Source organism: Erythrolamprus reginae, chromosome 1 (assembly GCF_031021105.1).
Source record: "Erythrolamprus reginae isolate rEryReg1 chromosome 1, rEryReg1.hap1, whole genome shotgun sequence".
Taxonomy (NCBI): Eukaryota; Metazoa; Chordata; class Lepidosauria; order Squamata; family Dipsadidae; genus Erythrolamprus; species Erythrolamprus reginae.
Window position 1 is genome coordinate 271616041 of NC_091950.1, and position 18643 is coordinate 271634683.

Here is an 18643-nt window from a genome sequence, read left to right on the forward strand (position 1 = left end):
CTTACCTGAAAGTGCAAGATTATGGTCCAAATTAATCCCAGTGTCAATTTAGGATTCCCATCTGTTATGTCATCATTTCGAATGTTCACCAGTTTCACCTGTTGTGGGTGGAAGGGGAGAAATATGCAGAGGAATTAAAACAAATGGAGTTGACAATGTGAATTCTTTCTCTTGTATATGATTGCAGTGAAAGAAAGATTAACCTGGATAATAATAACAACAACAACAATAATAACAACAACAACAACAATAATAATAACATCATCATCATCATCATCATTATTATTATTATTAATTACACTTGTATGCTGCCCCTCTCCGAAGACTCGGAGCGGCTAGTTTATCCTGTTCCTCTTTCTCCATGAGGAAGTGTCTAGAAAAAAACAGAATTCTTCTAACAGGATAGATGATGCTTCTATTCTTGGACAGGGATAGCTTCAATTGCAGGAGAACAAGTTAAAACAAGAGGGCCGGGACCCCTGAGGGTCGGGACCCCTTTGGGGGTCAAACAGCTGTTTCACAGGGGTGGGCAATTAATTTTGCCATCGGGCTGCATGAGAAATTGGGACGCTTTTAGAGGGCTGGACTAATATAATTAACTCAGTTCTACCCAATACTGTAGAGACCCAGACCCTGGCCTGACCTAAACACCCAGACCCACTCTACAGACCCCTAATTGTTTGCTTTACGGTGCACTACAGTCATTACGCTGGAGTGTTTGCGTGGTTTCTGTGCTCGGGCGCTCTCGGCAGGGGTCGGGGTCTGCTCCAGTGGGAGGATGAAAGAGGTCACCGGGTCTGCCGGGACTCCTCCGGTTCCTGCTTTCTTCATGATTCATTAGGAAAGCAGGAACCGGAGGAGTCCCGGCATACGCGGTGACCTCTTTCATCCTCCCACTGCAGTGGACCCCGACCTCCATGGACCAGTCACAGATAGCGGGCGGGCCGGTCACAAACAGCAGGCGGGCTGGATACGGCCCCCGGGCCGCCCCTTGCCCAGGTCTGGTCTAGCATATAGATTATAAGGTTCATGTAGAGAACATAAAAGATGAAATAAACACTTTAAAATGGTGCTTCTCAACTTGAGATCCACGGACCCCTGGGGGGGTACAATGTCATCCTAGGGGGTCCACAAAAGCTTAAATAAATGTTATGATTTAAATCTCGAGGTAGGTCTTGGGGGGGTGTCTGTGGCCATGGTCCACAGCAAGTATTTAAAGATGGGAGTTATGGTGAAGGAAAGTTGAGAACCACTGCATTAAATGATTTCTCTGTTATCTCTTTCTAACATTATGGATGCAGCGTTCAATTCACAATTATGCCTTGACACTGAGTTTGCCAACATTTTTTAATTTTTTTGTTTATTTATTTAAATGAGAGTTAAATTTAAAACAGAATTCATATACTCTGATATACAGTATTTTATTTCCTTTTACTTCTGAGCTACAGAATTAGAAACGTTACTAATATTGATTTTTTCCTATTCTGAAACAAAAAAACGAACCCAGATCAAGATGATCTATGATTCAGTACTTTGCCAAGGAAAAAGAGATGAATAACTAGAATTACCTTAGAATTCCCAAGGACAGCCAAATAAGATTAACATTGCCAATAGTATAGGTAATAAATATTTTAACATAAAGATTGAGAAAATACTGTTCCAGAAATTAATGTTCCCAATTTTGTTTCTTAACCGGGATATCTTACCTGTCGCCTTTTCAAATAATCAAGTGCAATTTGAACATTCTGTAGTCTGTGAAATCTCATCCGTCCTTTCTCTCTGGGCTAAAATCAGAAAATAGGAAGATATAATAATTTCTATAAAGTACCACAAGTATTTTCAGACGTTATATTTCTATAATATTTAAATGTTCCATAAATATCACAGGAAAGGAAAATTATCATCAACCAAATAAAGAGATTTGCATGAAATGTAATGGATCCGGAGAAAAGCAAGTCATGTTTAAATTTTACAAATGTCCTTTCCCTCCTGTGGCTTCTTTCTTTCCACATGATTCATTAATGGATAAAATAAATATAACTAAGGCAGTAACACTGCAACTACCAGCATAGTCTAACATGATACAGGCTTCTGTTTCATTAATTTCAATGACATATTAAAAGTGTTCCAATTCTTGCCAACTGAAATTAATGGGACTTAAAAGTATTTCATTTTTACAGTATCTATAAGCAGTTTAAGCAGAAATTATGATCCAACTTACCTCATCAAACCCATTAAAAAAATTTAAAGGTTCATTTAAGCTTAATCAGTATTTTTGGGAATATGGTGTGAAACATGTTGAAAGCCTAGTTAGTCCTTGATTTATAATACTTTGTTTAGTGACTATTTAAAGTTACATCACTGAAAAAGTGAATTTTTCACACTTAAAACCATTACAGCATCCCCATGATCACATAATCAAAAGTCAGATGCTTGGCAACTGGTTCATACTTATGACTGTTGCTGTGTCTCAAGGTCATGTGAACACCTTTTGCGACCTTCTGTCAAGCAAAGTCAATATGGGGAGCCAGATTCACTTAACAATTGTGTAACTAACTTAACAACTGCAATGATTTATTTAACAGCTATGGAAAGAAAAGTCATAAAATAGGGCAAAGTTCAGTTAACAAATGTCTCACTTAACAACATAAATTTTGGGCTCAATTGTGCTTGTCAGTCAAGGATCACTTGAATTTTGCTTCTGGAGTGAAAGTGTTTCTGGAGCGTATTTTCTTTTCTTTTAAAAAAGCTGTTCTTAGGATAACCCACTGCTCAAACTATCCAGATTAAAGTTTTAAAAACTGTTTATAGAGGGGCAGGCAGGTAAATATCAAGAGAAATTATCAAGTAGTTTCAATCAATAATTAGATGAACTTCCTGTGTAATTCTAGTTAAGTAAATATAAACGAAGTAGAAACATAGAAACATAGAAGTCTGACGGCAGAAAGACCTCATGGTCCATCTAATCTGCCCTTATACTATTTTCTGTATTTTATCTTAGGATGGATGGATGTTTATCCCAGGCATGTTTAAATTCAGTTACTGTGGATTTATCTACCACGTCTGCTGGAAGTTTGTTCCAAGGATCTACTACTCTTTCAGTAAAATAATATTTTCTCATGTTGCTTTTGATCTTTCCCCCAACTAACTTCAGATTGTGTCCCCTTGTTCTTGTGTTTACTTTCCTATTGAAAACACTTCCCTCCTGGACCTTATTTAACCCTTTAATATATTTAAATGTTTCGATCATGACCCCCCTTTTCCTTCTGTCCTCCAGACTGTACAGATTGAGTTCATTAAGTAAATGAAAATAGTATTTGCTAAGACACATTCAAAAATATATCAAAGGCATGAAGCTGTGAACAGGGAACAGTCTACCAGCACCAGTAAACAGCACAATATAGCTAATGTTCGGTTCATCAAACCCCAGTAGAGTTCAAAACAGAAATGTACAGTGATCCCCCGGTTATTGCGTCCCCAACCATTGCGAACAGGGTAATTTGCGATTTTTGAACCCGGAAGTCAAAACACCATCTACGCATGCGTGCCATTTTTTCTATGGGCACGCATGCGTAGATGGGGCCCGGCAGATCAGCTGCTGGGCGGCTTCCCTGGGTCTTCCCCCTCTTGCTGGCAGGAGGGCGAGCAGCGGGCATCAGCAAGGAGTTTCCCCACCGCCCACGCAAACTCCTCGCTGCCGCCCGCCCTTCGCCCGCCCACGCCGTTCATTCTCGCCGCTTTCGAGCTGAGTCCTGAAGCGAATTCGCTCCAGGACTCAGCTCGAAAGCGCCGAGAGCCAGCGTGGACAAGCCGTTCGCTGGCGCTGGCTATCGGCGCTTTTGAGCTGAGTCCGGAAGCGAATTCGCTCCAGGACTCAGCTCGAAAGCGCCGAGAGCCAGCGTGGACAAGCCGTTCGCTGGCGCTGGCTATCGGAGCTTTTGAGGTGAGTCCGGAAGCGAATTCGCTCCCGGACTCAGCTCGAAAGCGCCGAGAGCCAGCGTGGACAAGCCGTTCGCTGGCACTGGCTATCGGCGCTTTTGAGCTGAGTCCGGAAGCGAATTCGCTCCCGGACTCAGCTCGAAAGCGCCGAGAGCCAGCGCGGACAAGCCGTTCGCTGGCGCTGGCTATCGGCGCTTTTGAGCTGAGTCCGGAAGCGAATTCGCTCCCGGACTCAGCTCGAAAGCACCGAGAGCCAGCGCGGACAAGCCGTTCGCTGGCGCTGGCTCTCGGCGCTAGCGAGGAGCCGAAGATTGGGGGCGGCGCGGCTATTTTAAAATGTCGCCGCCGGCATGGGGGGCTTGCCAGCACCCCCCGGACCCTCAACCCGGGTTTGGGGGGCTGCTAGGAAGTCCCCCATGCCGGCGGCAAACAGCCGCGCCGCCCCCAATCTTCGGCTCCTCGCTAGCGCTGTGGGAGTAAAAACACCATCTGCACATGCGCAGATGGTGTTTTTACTTCCGCAGCGCTACTTCGCGAAAACCCGCTCGTTGCGGGGGGTCCTGGAACGGAACCCTCGCAACGAGCGGGGGATCACTGTATTTTGTTCTGACCTAATAAATTGCGTGACATGTATATTGCCCATATAGTGCAGATTTATTATTTTTTTAAATGAACTATAAGAGACGTATTTTGTTATCATGATTATCATGTTAATTCCTTAGAGGGGGGCCACTGTCTCGTGATTTTTTTCTTTGCAGTTTGGGATATATAATAAGACCTTATATAAAATAAGCCAGAAAGCTGGTTCTTCAGAAAGATACACATGGGAAATATTCATGAGAATTTGGAAAAGCAAACAGATTATGCAAGAAAGTTTTTGAATCAGTTTAGTATGTCCCATCAATTTTTGCTCAGGGAAAAGTTGCATTTACATAATCAAATGTATTGATGACCAATTCTAAACGATGCAACATTGCTTATGTTTAGCATATTTTTCTATACCAGAACCTTAAGCACCGTAATAAAAATGTGCAATCTTTTTCTTAAAAATACTTTCACAACATGCACGAAGAAAGCGTAAGTTATTATAGAAAACCAAAAATATCCAGCAGATTAATGACAAACGTGGCAAAATGCATGCAGTTAGTATAAAAATCACAAAGAGGAAAACTCAAGAGAGAAAAAGATACCATTCCCTTACCTACCCAAGAATAAAGGGGGGAAAGTTGCATTTACATGACCAAATAAATGCTATTCTTCCCCACTTCAGATTTTTCACAAACCTTTACTATAATAGGCAGAGCACTCTACTGTCTCAGTTCAAATCCCCTGTGAATTTTGTAAAGCAAGTAAATTGTCATATTGAAACCAAAATAACAAACAAGAGCTGTTTCCCCTAAATTTGTAGCAACATCTATCCATTTTTATTATTTGTACAGCTGGTGTATCCTTGCAAAATAAATATTATGTCCTCTAAATGTTTGCCATTTAATAAGGGACATATAGTACAATAAACACGTAGCTATTCTGGCAATTTTTTTTAATAACCTTCCCAGTGCAAATCATGGGATATATCCAAGCCATTGGCACCGCTCACATTATTCCAGATTAGAAGCAGTTCCCATAATGCCAACCCCATCACCCAATTCCTTCTAATGAAAATATTGCGCACCATCACACCATCACACCACTTTTACATTAACAGTTGGCACTCTTCACAAACTGTATTAGTAGAGTTATGGGGGTCGGCACCTACCCCCTTATCCTCATCCTCCTCATCCTCATGCTGTTCAAACGGGCATGCTTCTGTTGAACTCACCAACCGTAAGGTCTTCAAAAAATCTCGCTCCCTTGGCTAATAAACACAGACAGGAGACAGGAGAGCAAAGACACAAGACAGACCACAAATGAAGAGAAGAATATGAATGGAGGAAGATAATGAAGGGAGTAAGTGCCAAGCAGGGGAGAGAAGAATGTTCACAATGAAAGGAAAGGACATGACATCAGAGGGGAATGTTAGACAATTACAGTGGGAGCAATATCGAAACACAATTATTTTTAATTGGCAAAATAATATTTAGCATCCCACACATGTTGTTGGATGATTTTTAAAGAAAAGAAAATCAGAAAATGAAAAGACAACTTATTTAGCATTTTTTTCTCTAGTAGCAACAACAAAAAAATTAGATTACTAATTATGAGACGTTCTGATCCCTCCCCTCTCCCACCTCCCAGTTATGGAAACAATGCATCAAATAAATGCTGAATTAAGATAAGAACAAATATCAATTACATCTATAAAACAGTTGCATTAAAATTAAGGAACTCACTAAAGTGTCTCCTGAAAGAACTTCCAAAAGAGAAATCAAGTTATGTCCATCTCTCAGATCTTCGTACAGGTCATTGACATGTTTTCGAACCTATAAAGAAAATGAGATGAAAAGTCAATGTGTGGTCTTTTTCCACAATAAATATTTGTATACACTCCCATTGAATGCAGTGGCATTTATACCAAATTAAGTCCAGAAAAGGCTACAATCTTACTATAATAAATTGTGTTGCAATGCCCAGGGAATATATACATACTAAGGACCATCTTAATGTATTGAAAAATATGGCTCCTAGAATATAATTTCCATGGCACCGGACCAGATTATCTCAGGGACCGCCTTCTGCTGCACGAATCCCAGCGACCGGTTAGGTCCCACAGAGTGGATCTTCTCCGGGTCCCGTCAACTAAAGAATGTCGTTTGGTGGGACCCAGGGGAAGAGCCTTCTCTGTGGCGGCCCCGGCCCTCTGGAACCAACTCCCCCCAAAGATTAGAATTGCCCCCACCCTCCTTGCCTTTCGTAAGCTCCTCAAAACCCACCTCTGCCATCAGGCATGGGGGAATTAAGACCCTCTTCCCCCTAGGCCTTTACAATTCTATGCATGGTATGTATGTATGTATGTTTGGTTTTTTATATTAATGGGTTTTTAATTGCTTCTAACATCAGACTACTATTGTACACTGCTTTATTGTTGCTTTTAGCCGCCCCGAGTCTCCGGAGAGGGGCGGCATACAAATCCAATAAATAAATAAATAAATAAATATGATGATCAGTTGAAATTCACGTCCCCTCCAACAAAGACTTCAAAGTGAAAAAAGAGACTAAGGGATGCAATAATGCATAAATACAATTCTAGCATTATTGCAATTAGCATACAGTATCCCTGAAATTGAGAAGAACCATGCCTATCGTTTATCTGATTAGCAGGTAATGAGGTAAATTATTTTTTTATAAATTATTAAAGAATACAGCTTTCTAATATGAAATCCATTCCTTAGAACAGTGTTTCCCAACCTTGGCAACTTGAAGACATCTGGACTTCAACTCCCAGAATTCCCCGGCCAGCATTCGCTGGCTGAGGAATTCTGGGAGTTGAAGTCCAAATATCTTCAAGTTGCCAAGGTTGGGAAACACTGCCTTAGAATATATGGTTTTACTGTGCTTACCAAAAGGGAAGAAAATGACTGTAGAACTAAAGGTAAAAATTATTGTGTCGTGATTTACAATACAATTAATTTATTTGGACCCTGAACTACACTAGTCCTTTTATTAATAGTTACCGATAGTTACTTACAAACAATGCTATTTGGAATCTCCTCACTCTACCCATTACAGAGAATACACCAGTCATCCAGATCAGATTGTTGGGAGGTCTACGGGATTTAAAGGATATGGGAATGGAGAAAAGTCACAAACGTACAGGCTTCTGTTAGTAAGGAGAGCCCATGAACATATCATCTAGTCACAGTATGTTTCAGCCACTGGAGAAATTCAGAAACCCATCTACTTATTTCTAGGAGCGTGATGGCTCAAATGGTTGGAACTGGGCAGGAGTTTAGTAAGCCCACGTTCGAGACCTAAGAGCTGTCATGGGGCTTGGTTGAGCTCCTACCCTTCACTCTAGCTCCTGCTGGGGACATGAAAGGAGTCTTCAATTGGGCATTTCCAGGAAAACAGTGATGTCACCGGCTAATCCTTTTAACCTAGAAGCAACTTGGTGCTTCTGACATCAACCTGGAAGTGACTCAATGCTACTGACACCAATATGGAAACCCTTTGGTGCTTCTGACACAAGTGCAACTACAGTAATATCTCGTCTTACAAACCTAATTGGTTCCCGGGGGAGGCTCGTAAGGCAAAAAGTTCGTAAGACGAAACATTGTTTCCCATAGGAAACAATGTAAAATGAATTAATGCGTGCAACAACAAAAAAACCACCACCGCCCGGCTGTCACCTTTTGAAACAGCCGGGCGCTTCTCAGCGTTCTCCCAATGCCGAACCCGGAAGTTCGGCAAAAGTTCGGGTTTGGGTGGCCACTGAGAAGTTCCGCCGCCCGGCTGTCACCTTTTGAAACAACCGGGGGGCTTCTCGGCGGCCTCCCAAACGCCGAACTCGGAAGTTCGGGTTTGGCGTTCGGGTTCAGGAGGACACCTAGAAGCCCCCCCGGCTGTTTCAAAAAGCGACAGCCGGGCGGCGGGGCTTCTCGGCGGCGGGTTTGTAAGACGGAAAAAGTTCGTAAGAAGAGGCAAAAAATTTCCGAACCCCAGGTTCGTATCTCGGATTGTTCGTATGGCGAGGGGTTCGTATCATGAGGTACCACTGTATTTATTTCAATACAAACCTGAGTTAATTCATGTATCATCTCCAAGAAATATAATGAAGGGAGTAAGTACCAAGCTGGGGAGAGAGAATTGTTCACAGTGATAGGAAAGCACATAAGAGGGGAGTGTTAGACAGCCTTAACACCAAGTCATATATTACATTCCTTGATAATGGTGAAGAGAGTGGTACTGGTTAGCAGTTTGGTCATCATGATACAAGCATAACCAAATCTCAGTGTTACTCCAAGTGTGTTGTTTTTTATTCTATTCAAGTTAGGATCTTTGTTCTAGGGCAGTGTTTCCCAATCTTGGAAACTTGAAGATATCTGGACTTCAACTCCTAGAATTCCCCAGCCAGCGAATTCTGGGAGTTGAAGTCCAAATACCTTCAAGTTGCCAAGGTTGGGAAACACTGTTCTAGGGAACCATCTTGCAAATTAGCTTACTATTTCTTGTATCCTACAAAGTAAAAAATAAATACAGTGTGTTAAGACACTTAAGATACACAGCTAAAACTAAATTATTATAGACCAGCAAAGTGAAATTAGCTTTCTATTTGTATTTAAAAGAGAATCTGAGGAATGGGATCTTTTTTAAAAATAACTGTGATAACCCCTCAGCAATTTGACTTTATTGAAAAATTATTCCTTCTGATAACAGCCTAATAAATATGCAAGTACTACCATCCAAATAAATATCTTCCTACAACAATTATTTGAAGAAAGCAATACGTGTGTGTGTATTTTCAAGGAATATCAAGCATAATTTGGAAATATGTATCTCATAGCCCCAGTACTTTATAATTCTTTAGAACAAGATCTGTTTCTGCCTTCCAAGTATTTAAAGATTTTAAAATATACCTATAACAAAGGCCCAGCATCATTTTAAATCCTTTTTCATGGCTTATTCGCCTCTGAATGTGTATGCATGTATATATGAATGCATACTTATAAATTATCACACCTCCAAAAAGCTTGTGAAAAAATATATATCAGATACAGCTGACTGTTAATAACGTATTCAAGGACAAAATGCTTGCTGTCAGTAGTGGTTGGTATAATCCTATGAGTGGTAAGCAAAGGAAAGTGAAGCAGAGCCTTCTGGTTTTATACTTACTCTTCTGGCAATGACACTAAGAACTTGATTCCCGCAATATAAACTTAATGCTTTTACTGATTTTACTCTAACTGCCAAGCAGAATAAAGCTATCTATTTATCCATATGGTAGAATAAAAAAATACAGTGGTACCCCTACTTAAGAACTTAATTTGTTCCATGACCAGGTAGAAAAGTTGGTAAGAAGAAGCAATTTTCCCCATAGGAATCAATGTAAAAGCAAATAATGTGTGCGATTGGGGAAACCACAGGGAGGGGGGAGGCCCTGTTTCCTCCTAGGAGATTCCTAGAGAGGCCCCATGGATGCTTCTCCTCGCCTTTTCCGGCCCTGTTTCCTCCCAGGAGATTCCTAGAGAGGCCCCACAGAGGCTTTTCCTCGCCTTTTCTGGCCCTGTTTCCTCCCAGGAGATTCCTAGAGAGGCCCCACAGAGGCTTCTCCCCGACTTTTCCAGCCCTGTTTCCTCCCAGGAGATTCCTAGAGAGGCCCCACAGAGGCTTCTCCCCGACTTTTCCAGCCCTGTTTCCACCCAGGAGATTCCTAGAGAGGCCCCACAGAGACTTTCCCCCAACTTTTCTGGCCCTGTTTCCTCCCAGGAGATTCCTAGAGAGGCCCCACAGAGGCTTCTCCCCAACTTTTCCAGCCCTGTTTCCTCCCAGGAGATTCCTAGAGAGGCCCCACAGAGGCTTCTCCCCGACTTTTCCAGCCCTGTTTCCTCCCAGGAGATTCCTAGAGAGGCCCCACAGAGGCTTCTCCCCGACTTTTCCAGCCCTGTTTCCTCCCAGGAGATTCCTAGAGAGGCCCCACAGAGGTTTTCCCCCGCCTTTTCTGGCGCTGTTTCTTCCCAGGAGATTCCTAGAGAGGCCCCATGGAGGCTTCTCCCTGCCTTTTCCGGTTACAGTTTCGGAGGCTCGGGTTTGTAAGTGGAAAATGGTTCTTGAGAAGAGGCAAAAAAATCTTGAACACCCAGTTCTTATGTAGAAAAGTTCATAAGTAGAGGCGTTCCCCCCCTCCCCGGTGGAGTACAGGGCAGCTCTCTAGTAAAATATAGATTCTCCTTCAAGAAGCAATATCAAAAATTACAATAAATGTAATACAATTAATTCGTTCCATGACCAGGTAGAAAAGTTGGTAAGAAGAAGCAATTTTTCCCATAGGAATCAATGTAAAAGCAAATAATGTGTGTGATTGGGGAAACCATAGGGAGGGGGGAGGTCCTGTTTCCTCCTAGGAGAATACCCATCCATCAAGACAGAACAGGGATAAAAGCTCCTTGACTTATTGTAGAATATTTTGTTGTTCTTCTGAGTCCCTGATTGAGGAAGATCTTTAATAAGAAAATAATGGCGATTCCTTCCATCCATGCTTCCTCCCTCCCTCCCTGCCTCCCTTCCCCCATCCCATTCCTTATTACAGTGATCCCTCGATTATCGCGAGGGTTCCGTTCCAAGACCCCTCGCGATAATCGATTTTTCGCGATGTAGGGTTGCGGAAGTAAAAACACCATCTGCGCATGCGCGCCCTTTTTTTCATGGCCGCGCATGCGCAGATGGTGGAGTTTGCGTGGGCGGCAGGGAAGACCCAGGGAAGGTTCCTTCAGCCGCCCAGCAGCTGATCTGCTCGGCAGCGCAGCGAGGAGCCGAATCGGGGTTTCCCCTTTGCGTGGGCGGCGGGGAAACCCCGATCTTCGTCTGCTCGCTGCTGCTGCGGCCGCCCAGCAGCTGATCTAAAGGAAGACATGAAGCAAAAAGAGAAGATCCAAAATCTGATAGAGTAAAAAAAAAAACAACACAGGAAAAATATTGTATTGGGTTGTTGTTGGGTTTTGTTCTTTGGGGTGTTTGTTTTTTGTTTTTCTTTCTATACCCACCTCATGCGTAATGATTTGAACTGGTAAACAAAGTAACAACAAAACCACTAATGAAATCTATGGGAAATATAAAGCAGGCTGAAGGAATCTGTTCAATCCCTCGAGGTTTATTGTGATAACCTGACAATTAAGCTATGTGTTGCCTGGGGCAAGGAGGTTTGTGCAACATTTGGTAGCACAGCTGGATTTGAGAGGCTTGGCAGTTTGGCTGGAGCAAGAATCCCAGGCTTTAGGGAGAAGAAAGTAACTTATATTGAAGCCGAAGGAGAAGGAGGAGCAGACATGCATCAATAATAAAGAAAAAATAGTTACCGGTAACCTTAACTCTATGCAAAAAAAGAAAAAACACCCTGTACAAAACAATGAGCGCAATTCATAAATGTGGGAAAGATTAAAGAGCAGGGAGCTTAGTACACATTTAAAAATCCCTCTTATTCAGCTCATAAATAAGCATTATCAATGCATCCAGCTTATAATAATATATGAATTGGCTATTGTAACAAAAATAGTTCATTATTTCATGATTTAAACATATCCCACTTTTTTTAGGAGTTCAAATAGTCCATAAGGTGTGCCCCTTGTTTCCTCACTGTAAATTTTACCGGAATCGCACCGGCTGCGCATGCACGGCGTGTGCACACCCAGCAGCAACGGAGCGGGCCTATGCGCTCCGTTGCCCCTACCGGAACCGCGTTCCAGGCGTTCTGGCTCATAGCCCATCACTGTGTACTACCTATCCTCACAGTTACAACCATTATACCACACACACGCAGGGTCATGGGATTACAATTCAGATGTTTGGCAACTGGCTCACCAAACTTAATGACTGCATTGCTTAGCGCCTGAAATTCCAGTCCCAATTGTTGTCATAAGTCTGGGATTACTTGCGCCTCGCTTCCGACATTCAATTGATCTCTTCCATGAACTTTTAGATATTTTGAACAGCATGTGCAACAAGATATGTAACATGACACGAATGTTGTGGAACAGTACTATAGGTCAGTAGTCTAAGGGTCAAACAGAGTATCATGATTAATGGGAATAAAAATCTTGAAAAAGCATCTGCAGGTCAGCGGGAGGGGTGACTAATGCAATATTGTGCTGCAAGCGCCATTCTTTTGTCATGTTTTGTGACTTCGGATGCACTTATGAAAGATGCAAAGCTAAAATGAAATAAGCATCAGATCCTGTAGAGGCTTCTGCAGGAAAACTAGTTATCTGCATCCTTCATATTAATTTGCTAAGGTGATGACATCAGTCTTGGTTCCATATCCCGGCCAAAAAGCTTGATTCAATCCACTATTGCCCAAATTTGTCTGAAGTTATGAAGCCATCTTTTCAGTTCCCTTTCCTATAAATTTAATGTTTGACCTTGCATAACTCTTTTGTATCAAGGAAGCTTTTCTCCCTTAGAGGCTTAGAATTGCCTCCATTAGGCAAAAAGGAACACATCCTACCCATAAAAATACATGAATCATCCTCTTTAATTATGGGCCCTTTATAGTCCTGGTTAATTAAATTGAGAAAAAAAGATGGTAGTCATCAGGCATTGATAGAGTTGAAATGGCCCATTTAGAACTCTGAGCCCCTCCCCTGCTCCTAACTCAATATGACGGAATAAGTCTCTCCCTATTATTGGCCTCTAAAAGCTGAAAATAATCCAAAATAGCAAACAGTTGCCAAGGTTACATTTTTATGATTTAACATTGGAGTTGAAACTAGATTTAGCTAGAGTCATGTCAGAGAACTGCATTGGTTGCAATGTGCATGGACTGGATTTGTTTCTACCCTTCTTCATCATTAAAAAAAAAGGGGGTTAAAGTGCTATCTTTCACTAGTTCTTTTAAAATGCATGAAGATTATTTTAACAGCACCTTTGCTTATTAATGGTTCTGTTTCACTTTAGTTTTTGCATTGGGGTGTTGTTTGTCACTTTTGTCCCCGAATATATAAATAAAATCAAAATATTAATAACAGTCATTTTCTTTCTTCCAGCTTTAAATCAGACATCAGATGATCATCTATGAATAGCCTAGTTTGAACTTCATATATTTAATACGTCAGAAATGAATGGATTCATGGGAAGTAATAATTGTTGTGAGCCCCACCTCCCTGCATATGTGCACGTGACACCTCTCTGCACCCCCCACCCCCACACGCATGCGTATGCGTATGCGACACCCCCATGTCCCGTTTTGGACCTAGCAGGCCTCCCTAAAGCCTCAGAAGACCGGAAGTGACCCATTTCCGAACTTCCAGTAGCCCTGTTTTCTCCCCTCTGAGACTCCAGAGGCTTTCCTTGAGCCTCCAGGAGGGCGAAAACAGCCACCCCCGAGCTCCGCAGGCTGGAAATGGGTCCATTTATGGACTTCCGGTAGGCCAGTTTTTTACCCGCCAAGGCCCCAGAGACTTTACTTGAGCCTCCAGGTGGGTGAAAAATGGCCTCCTTCGGGCTCCAGGGGCCCTCTGGAGACCAGAAATGGGCTCATTTCCATACTTCCAGAGGGCTTGCTTTTCTGGAGCCTCCGGGAGGTTGAAAACGGCCTCCCCTGGCCCTCTGGAGACCCTCTGGAGGCCTGAAATGGCCCATTTCTGGATTTCCAGGAAGCCCGTTTTTTGTCTTCCTGGAGCCTCCGCAAAAGCCCTGTACTTACTGGCATCCAAAACAGGCCATGTGGAGACCCCTGGGAGGGGAGAGGCAGCGTGGGCATGAGCGTGCGTCTCCTGTACATGCGGCAAAAATTAACTGGCTGGTGGGAGACGCGTGCACATGTACAGTGCAGCTGACCTAGGGTGATGACTGCCATAGGTTCGCAATTACGGCCCTAGGGGAATAATCAGATAGCCCACAGAGAAAGAAACTCAGAAAGGAACCTCCCTAACTTTTCAGGATGTATAACAGACAGCAGATTTTTCAAGATTCTTTAAATGTAGCCTTAGAATAAAGTAGAACTAGCTCATGTAGACATGTTTCTTGTTTACCCCAGATAGTTGACATATCAGGATCCATCATTAGTCCATCTCATTCAGTACCATCACAACTCTAAATGGTCACAGAATGAGTGGACGTTAAGGGAGAACTGCTTGTAATAATGACAACAATAATATAGGTACAGTGGTACCTCTACTTAAGAACTTAATTCGTTCTGTGACCAGGTTCTTAAGTAAATATGTTCTTAAGTAGAAGCAATTTTTCCCATAGGAATCAATGTAAAAGCAAATAATGTGTACAAACCCATTAGGAAAGAAATAAAAGCTTGGAATTTGGGTGGGAGGAGGGGGAGGAAGAAGAGGAGGAGGACAGTCGCTGCCGAAGGAAGAAGGGGGAGGGGAGGGGAATAAAAAAAATCCAAAACTTTAAGGGCTTAAAAAAAATAGAGGGACTCTGAGGCAGCGAGGAGAAGCACGCAGCTCCCATACACCCGGCGCGAGGCTGCCTCCCATACACTGCACCAGAGACAGAAACCCAGGGGGAATGGCAGGAAAGTGGCCAGGCCTTCATGCCGCTCTCAAATTTCCTGGGAAATTTTTCCAGGCTCGGGTTCTTAAGTAGAAAATGGTTCTTAAGAAGAGGCAAAAAAATATTGAACATCCGGTTCTTATCTAGAAAAGTTCTTAAGTAGAGGTGTTCTTAAGTAGAGGTAACACTGTATGTAAAAGTCTAGATCAGTGTTTCCCAACCTTGGCAACTTGAAGATATCTGGACTTCAATTCCCAGAATTCCCCAGACAGCATTTGCTGGCTGGGGAATTCTGGGAGTTGAAGTCCAAATATCTTCAAATTGCCACGGTTGGGAAACATTGGTCTAGATAATGGATGTGGCAGTATCTATACAGGAGAGTAGAAGAGGAAGATCTGAATAAGGTAACAAACTACACAAGACCTAAAAATAGAAATAAAATGCCTGTGGCACAAGAAAGCAAAGATAATGATAATATTATTGCTTAATAACAGGCAGGTTTGGCGCATTCCCAAAGCAACCAGAGCAACATCATTGGCATTGACAAAATCGCCACCAATCAATTGCAAAAAGCAGCTTTGCTTGGAACAGTTTACATCCTATGATGATACTTTTAGCATCCTCAACAATATCTGACTTTTCCAGGTCTTTGGGAAGACTCGACAGATAGATAAAAATGCCAAATCCAGTCTGAATAACAAACCATAGTAAGAAAATGCTTCTCCTATTACAAACCCCATATCGACTGAGATTTGAAAAAGAAACTCAGCACAGATACCCTGCACTCAGAGGCTCATGTAACTGGTGCTGGGGCAAAAGCCTGATCTCTAGACCAGCGGTCCCCAAACTATGGCCCGTGGGCCACATGCGGCCCACAGAGGCCATTTATCCAGCCCGCCAGTGAGTGACAAGAGCACAGGGAAAAGAGAGAGAGAAAGAAAGAAAAGGGAAAGAGAGGGAGGGAAGGAGAAGAGGAAGGAAGGAAGGAAGGAAGGAAGGAAGGAAGGAAGGAAGGAAGGAAGGAAGAAATGAATGGAGAGACAGAGGAAGGAAGGACTGTTTTGGGGGGGGGGGAGGTAATTATTTTAAATTTTTCTCTCAACATACATTCAAACAACACAGTGTACCATCTAATTTTCCATGAATAAAATGCAGTATTTTGTTAGTAACTAATATCAATCATCAAAAAAGTTGCAAGTTTTTTTTCTAGTTTTGTCATCCAGTTACATTCATTTTCTTTTAATTAAATTCCCTCCTTAATGTTCCTTCAAAAAGTGCAACACCAATCATATTTCTAACTTATTAACCATTATGCCAAAGTGCTTCCTTCTTTCTTTATACATTTTTCATAAGCCAAGAAAACCTTGTATAGCCAATCAGATGTCAAAAAAGAAAATTAAAAACAAAACATAAACATATATGCATTTCAGACTTCTCCCCCCCTCCTCTAAATAGTACATTCCCATTTTGTTTTTCATGTTAACATAAGGGGTGTGCATAGGAATTTGTTCATAGTTTTTTTTAATAGTCCGGCCCTCCAACAGTCCGAGGGACAGTGAACTGGCCCCCTGTGTAAAGAGTTTGGGGACCCCTGCTCTAGACTCTGAAATGCATTCCCACAGGATTTTTGCAAAAACTGCAAAGATGCAGATTTCATCTTTCATCAGGCTTCATTGATTTTAATTTTAATTTTTTTATTTTTTTTATACTAAATCTCCATCCCCAAAGAGATTTGAGTAGGTGGCATACTATTGGTTATCAAAAGCAATTAAAGATCATTGTAGGAGAGACTGCTTCAAAGAGAAACAAAATCTAAATCACAATAAGCGCATCAGCAATATTCTGTGGCTGATACTGCAGGCTCTTGCTATTGTCAAAGAGGCTTCTGGAGTTAGATAGAAAAGCCCCTTTCATGTGGCGAACAAATTCAGCCCAGAGGGCTGGAAAAAAACCATTCCAAATGTTACATCCAGTACTCTCTGTTCTCAGGATTACAGAGCAAAACAGCAAACAAAACCAAGCAACAAATATCAGAACTAAAGATGAACAGACTTGGCTACTTTGATTCTGGACATCTATCATCCAAAAGAATATTTGCTCACTAAAGCTGAGCAGCAATTTCCCCTTCATCTTTGTTAAGAGAAGTCACACACTTGAAAAATCCTACATTGAAATGAGTGAAGGACTTGCTTGAGTCAAGTTTGATTGCATGGATTCCCTCCTTTCTTCTCAGCATCAGGCAAGATTGGCCAGGTGGTGCCACCTACTGGGTCACCAAAAATACTACATGAGTACCTGCCTAATATTAACCCACTAGGTATATCGCTTTATTGTATCATGGCCAATTCCACTGAGTAAAAGAAAAGTGCTGCAACTAGAGATACATTACACAGTTCTTTATGTGGGTTAGCCCTAATCAGAATCTTTAAAATATAATCATGTGTAAACATTCAGAGTTTATTATGTGCTACACATACCACTCACGTTACTATTATGGACTTTTTCCACCCTATCCAAATATTGTCCGAGTCCTCAAAGAGGGGCAGCATAGAAATCAAATATATAATATAATATATTATAATATATTAATTCCAGCCTTGCTTCATTCAGCCTTGCCCCTCTCCTAATCAAGTCCGCAGTCTGCATTGATTGCCGATCAGTTTCCGCTCACAATTCAAAGTGTTGGTTATGACCTATAAAGCCCTTCATGGCATCGGACCAGGTTATCTCAGGGACCGCCTTCTGCTGCACGAATCCCAGCGACCAGTTAGGTCCCACAGAGTGGGTCTTCTCTGGGTCCCGTCAACTAAACAATGTCGCTTGGCGGGACCCAGAGGAAGAGCCTTCTCTGTGGTGGCCCGGCCCTCTGGAACCAACTCCCCCCAGAGATTAGAACTGCCCCCACCCTCCTTGCCTTTCCTAAGCTGCTTAAAACCCACCTCTGCCACCAGGCATGGGGGAATTGAGATACTCTTTCCCCCTAGGCCTTTACAATTTTATGCATGGTATGTCTGTATGTATGTTTGGTTTTTATAATAATGGGTTTTTAACTGTTTTTAGTATTGGATTAGTATTGGATTATTATTATATGCTGTTTTATTACTGTTGTTAGCCGCCCCAAGTCTGCGGAGAGGGGCGGCATACAAATCCAATGAATAAATAAATAAGTCCTGTCAACTTTCATCACATTGGACATAGTCATTTTGATCAAAATACTAACAGAGCAAATGCAATTCATGTGCTCTCCTCATCAGCTCAGTCCTATCCTATCACCGAATTAATTTATTTTATTTATTTATTTATTAGATTTGTATGCCGCCCCTCTCAGTCTGGAAATCAGTATTCCTAACTATTCTGATACATATAACTGGCTCTTAAATAGAAACGAAGAGCCAATTAGCTCTTCCAGAAAATTATAATAAAAAACAATACAGGTTATCCTCAACTTGCAACCATTCTTTTAGTGACCATTCGAAGTCGCAACGCGACTGGGGGGAAAAAAATGACCATTCAAACTTATGACTGGTGAAGCATCCCTATGGTCACATAATCAAAATTTGGGCACTTGGCAACTGGTATGTATTTATGATAGTTGTATTATAGGAGC

General features: G+C 42.1%; 1 protein-coding gene across 8 annotated transcripts in view; it reads right to left on the reverse strand.

Annotated features, from left to right (window-relative positions):
• The window catches only part of LOC139156879 (dystonin-like), a 400586-nt gene that overhangs the window by 303731 nt on the left and 78212 nt on the right, over nucleotides 1-18643 (reverse strand). For 7 of the 8 annotated variants that reach the window (XM_070733016.1, XM_070733011.1, XM_070733022.1 and 4 more), the window contains 3 exons: nucleotides 6270-6359; nucleotides 1707-1784; nucleotides 6-98 (listed from right to left, as the gene is read on the reverse strand). In XM_070733016.1, coding sequence (XP_070589117.1) covers nucleotides 6-98; nucleotides 1707-1784; nucleotides 6270-6359 — 261 coding nt within the window. Of the gene's footprint in view, nucleotides 1-5; nucleotides 99-1706; nucleotides 1785-5695; nucleotides 5795-6269; nucleotides 6360-18643 lie in introns of all 8 variants that reach the window. The other variant, XM_070733010.1, reaches the window with a different exon arrangement.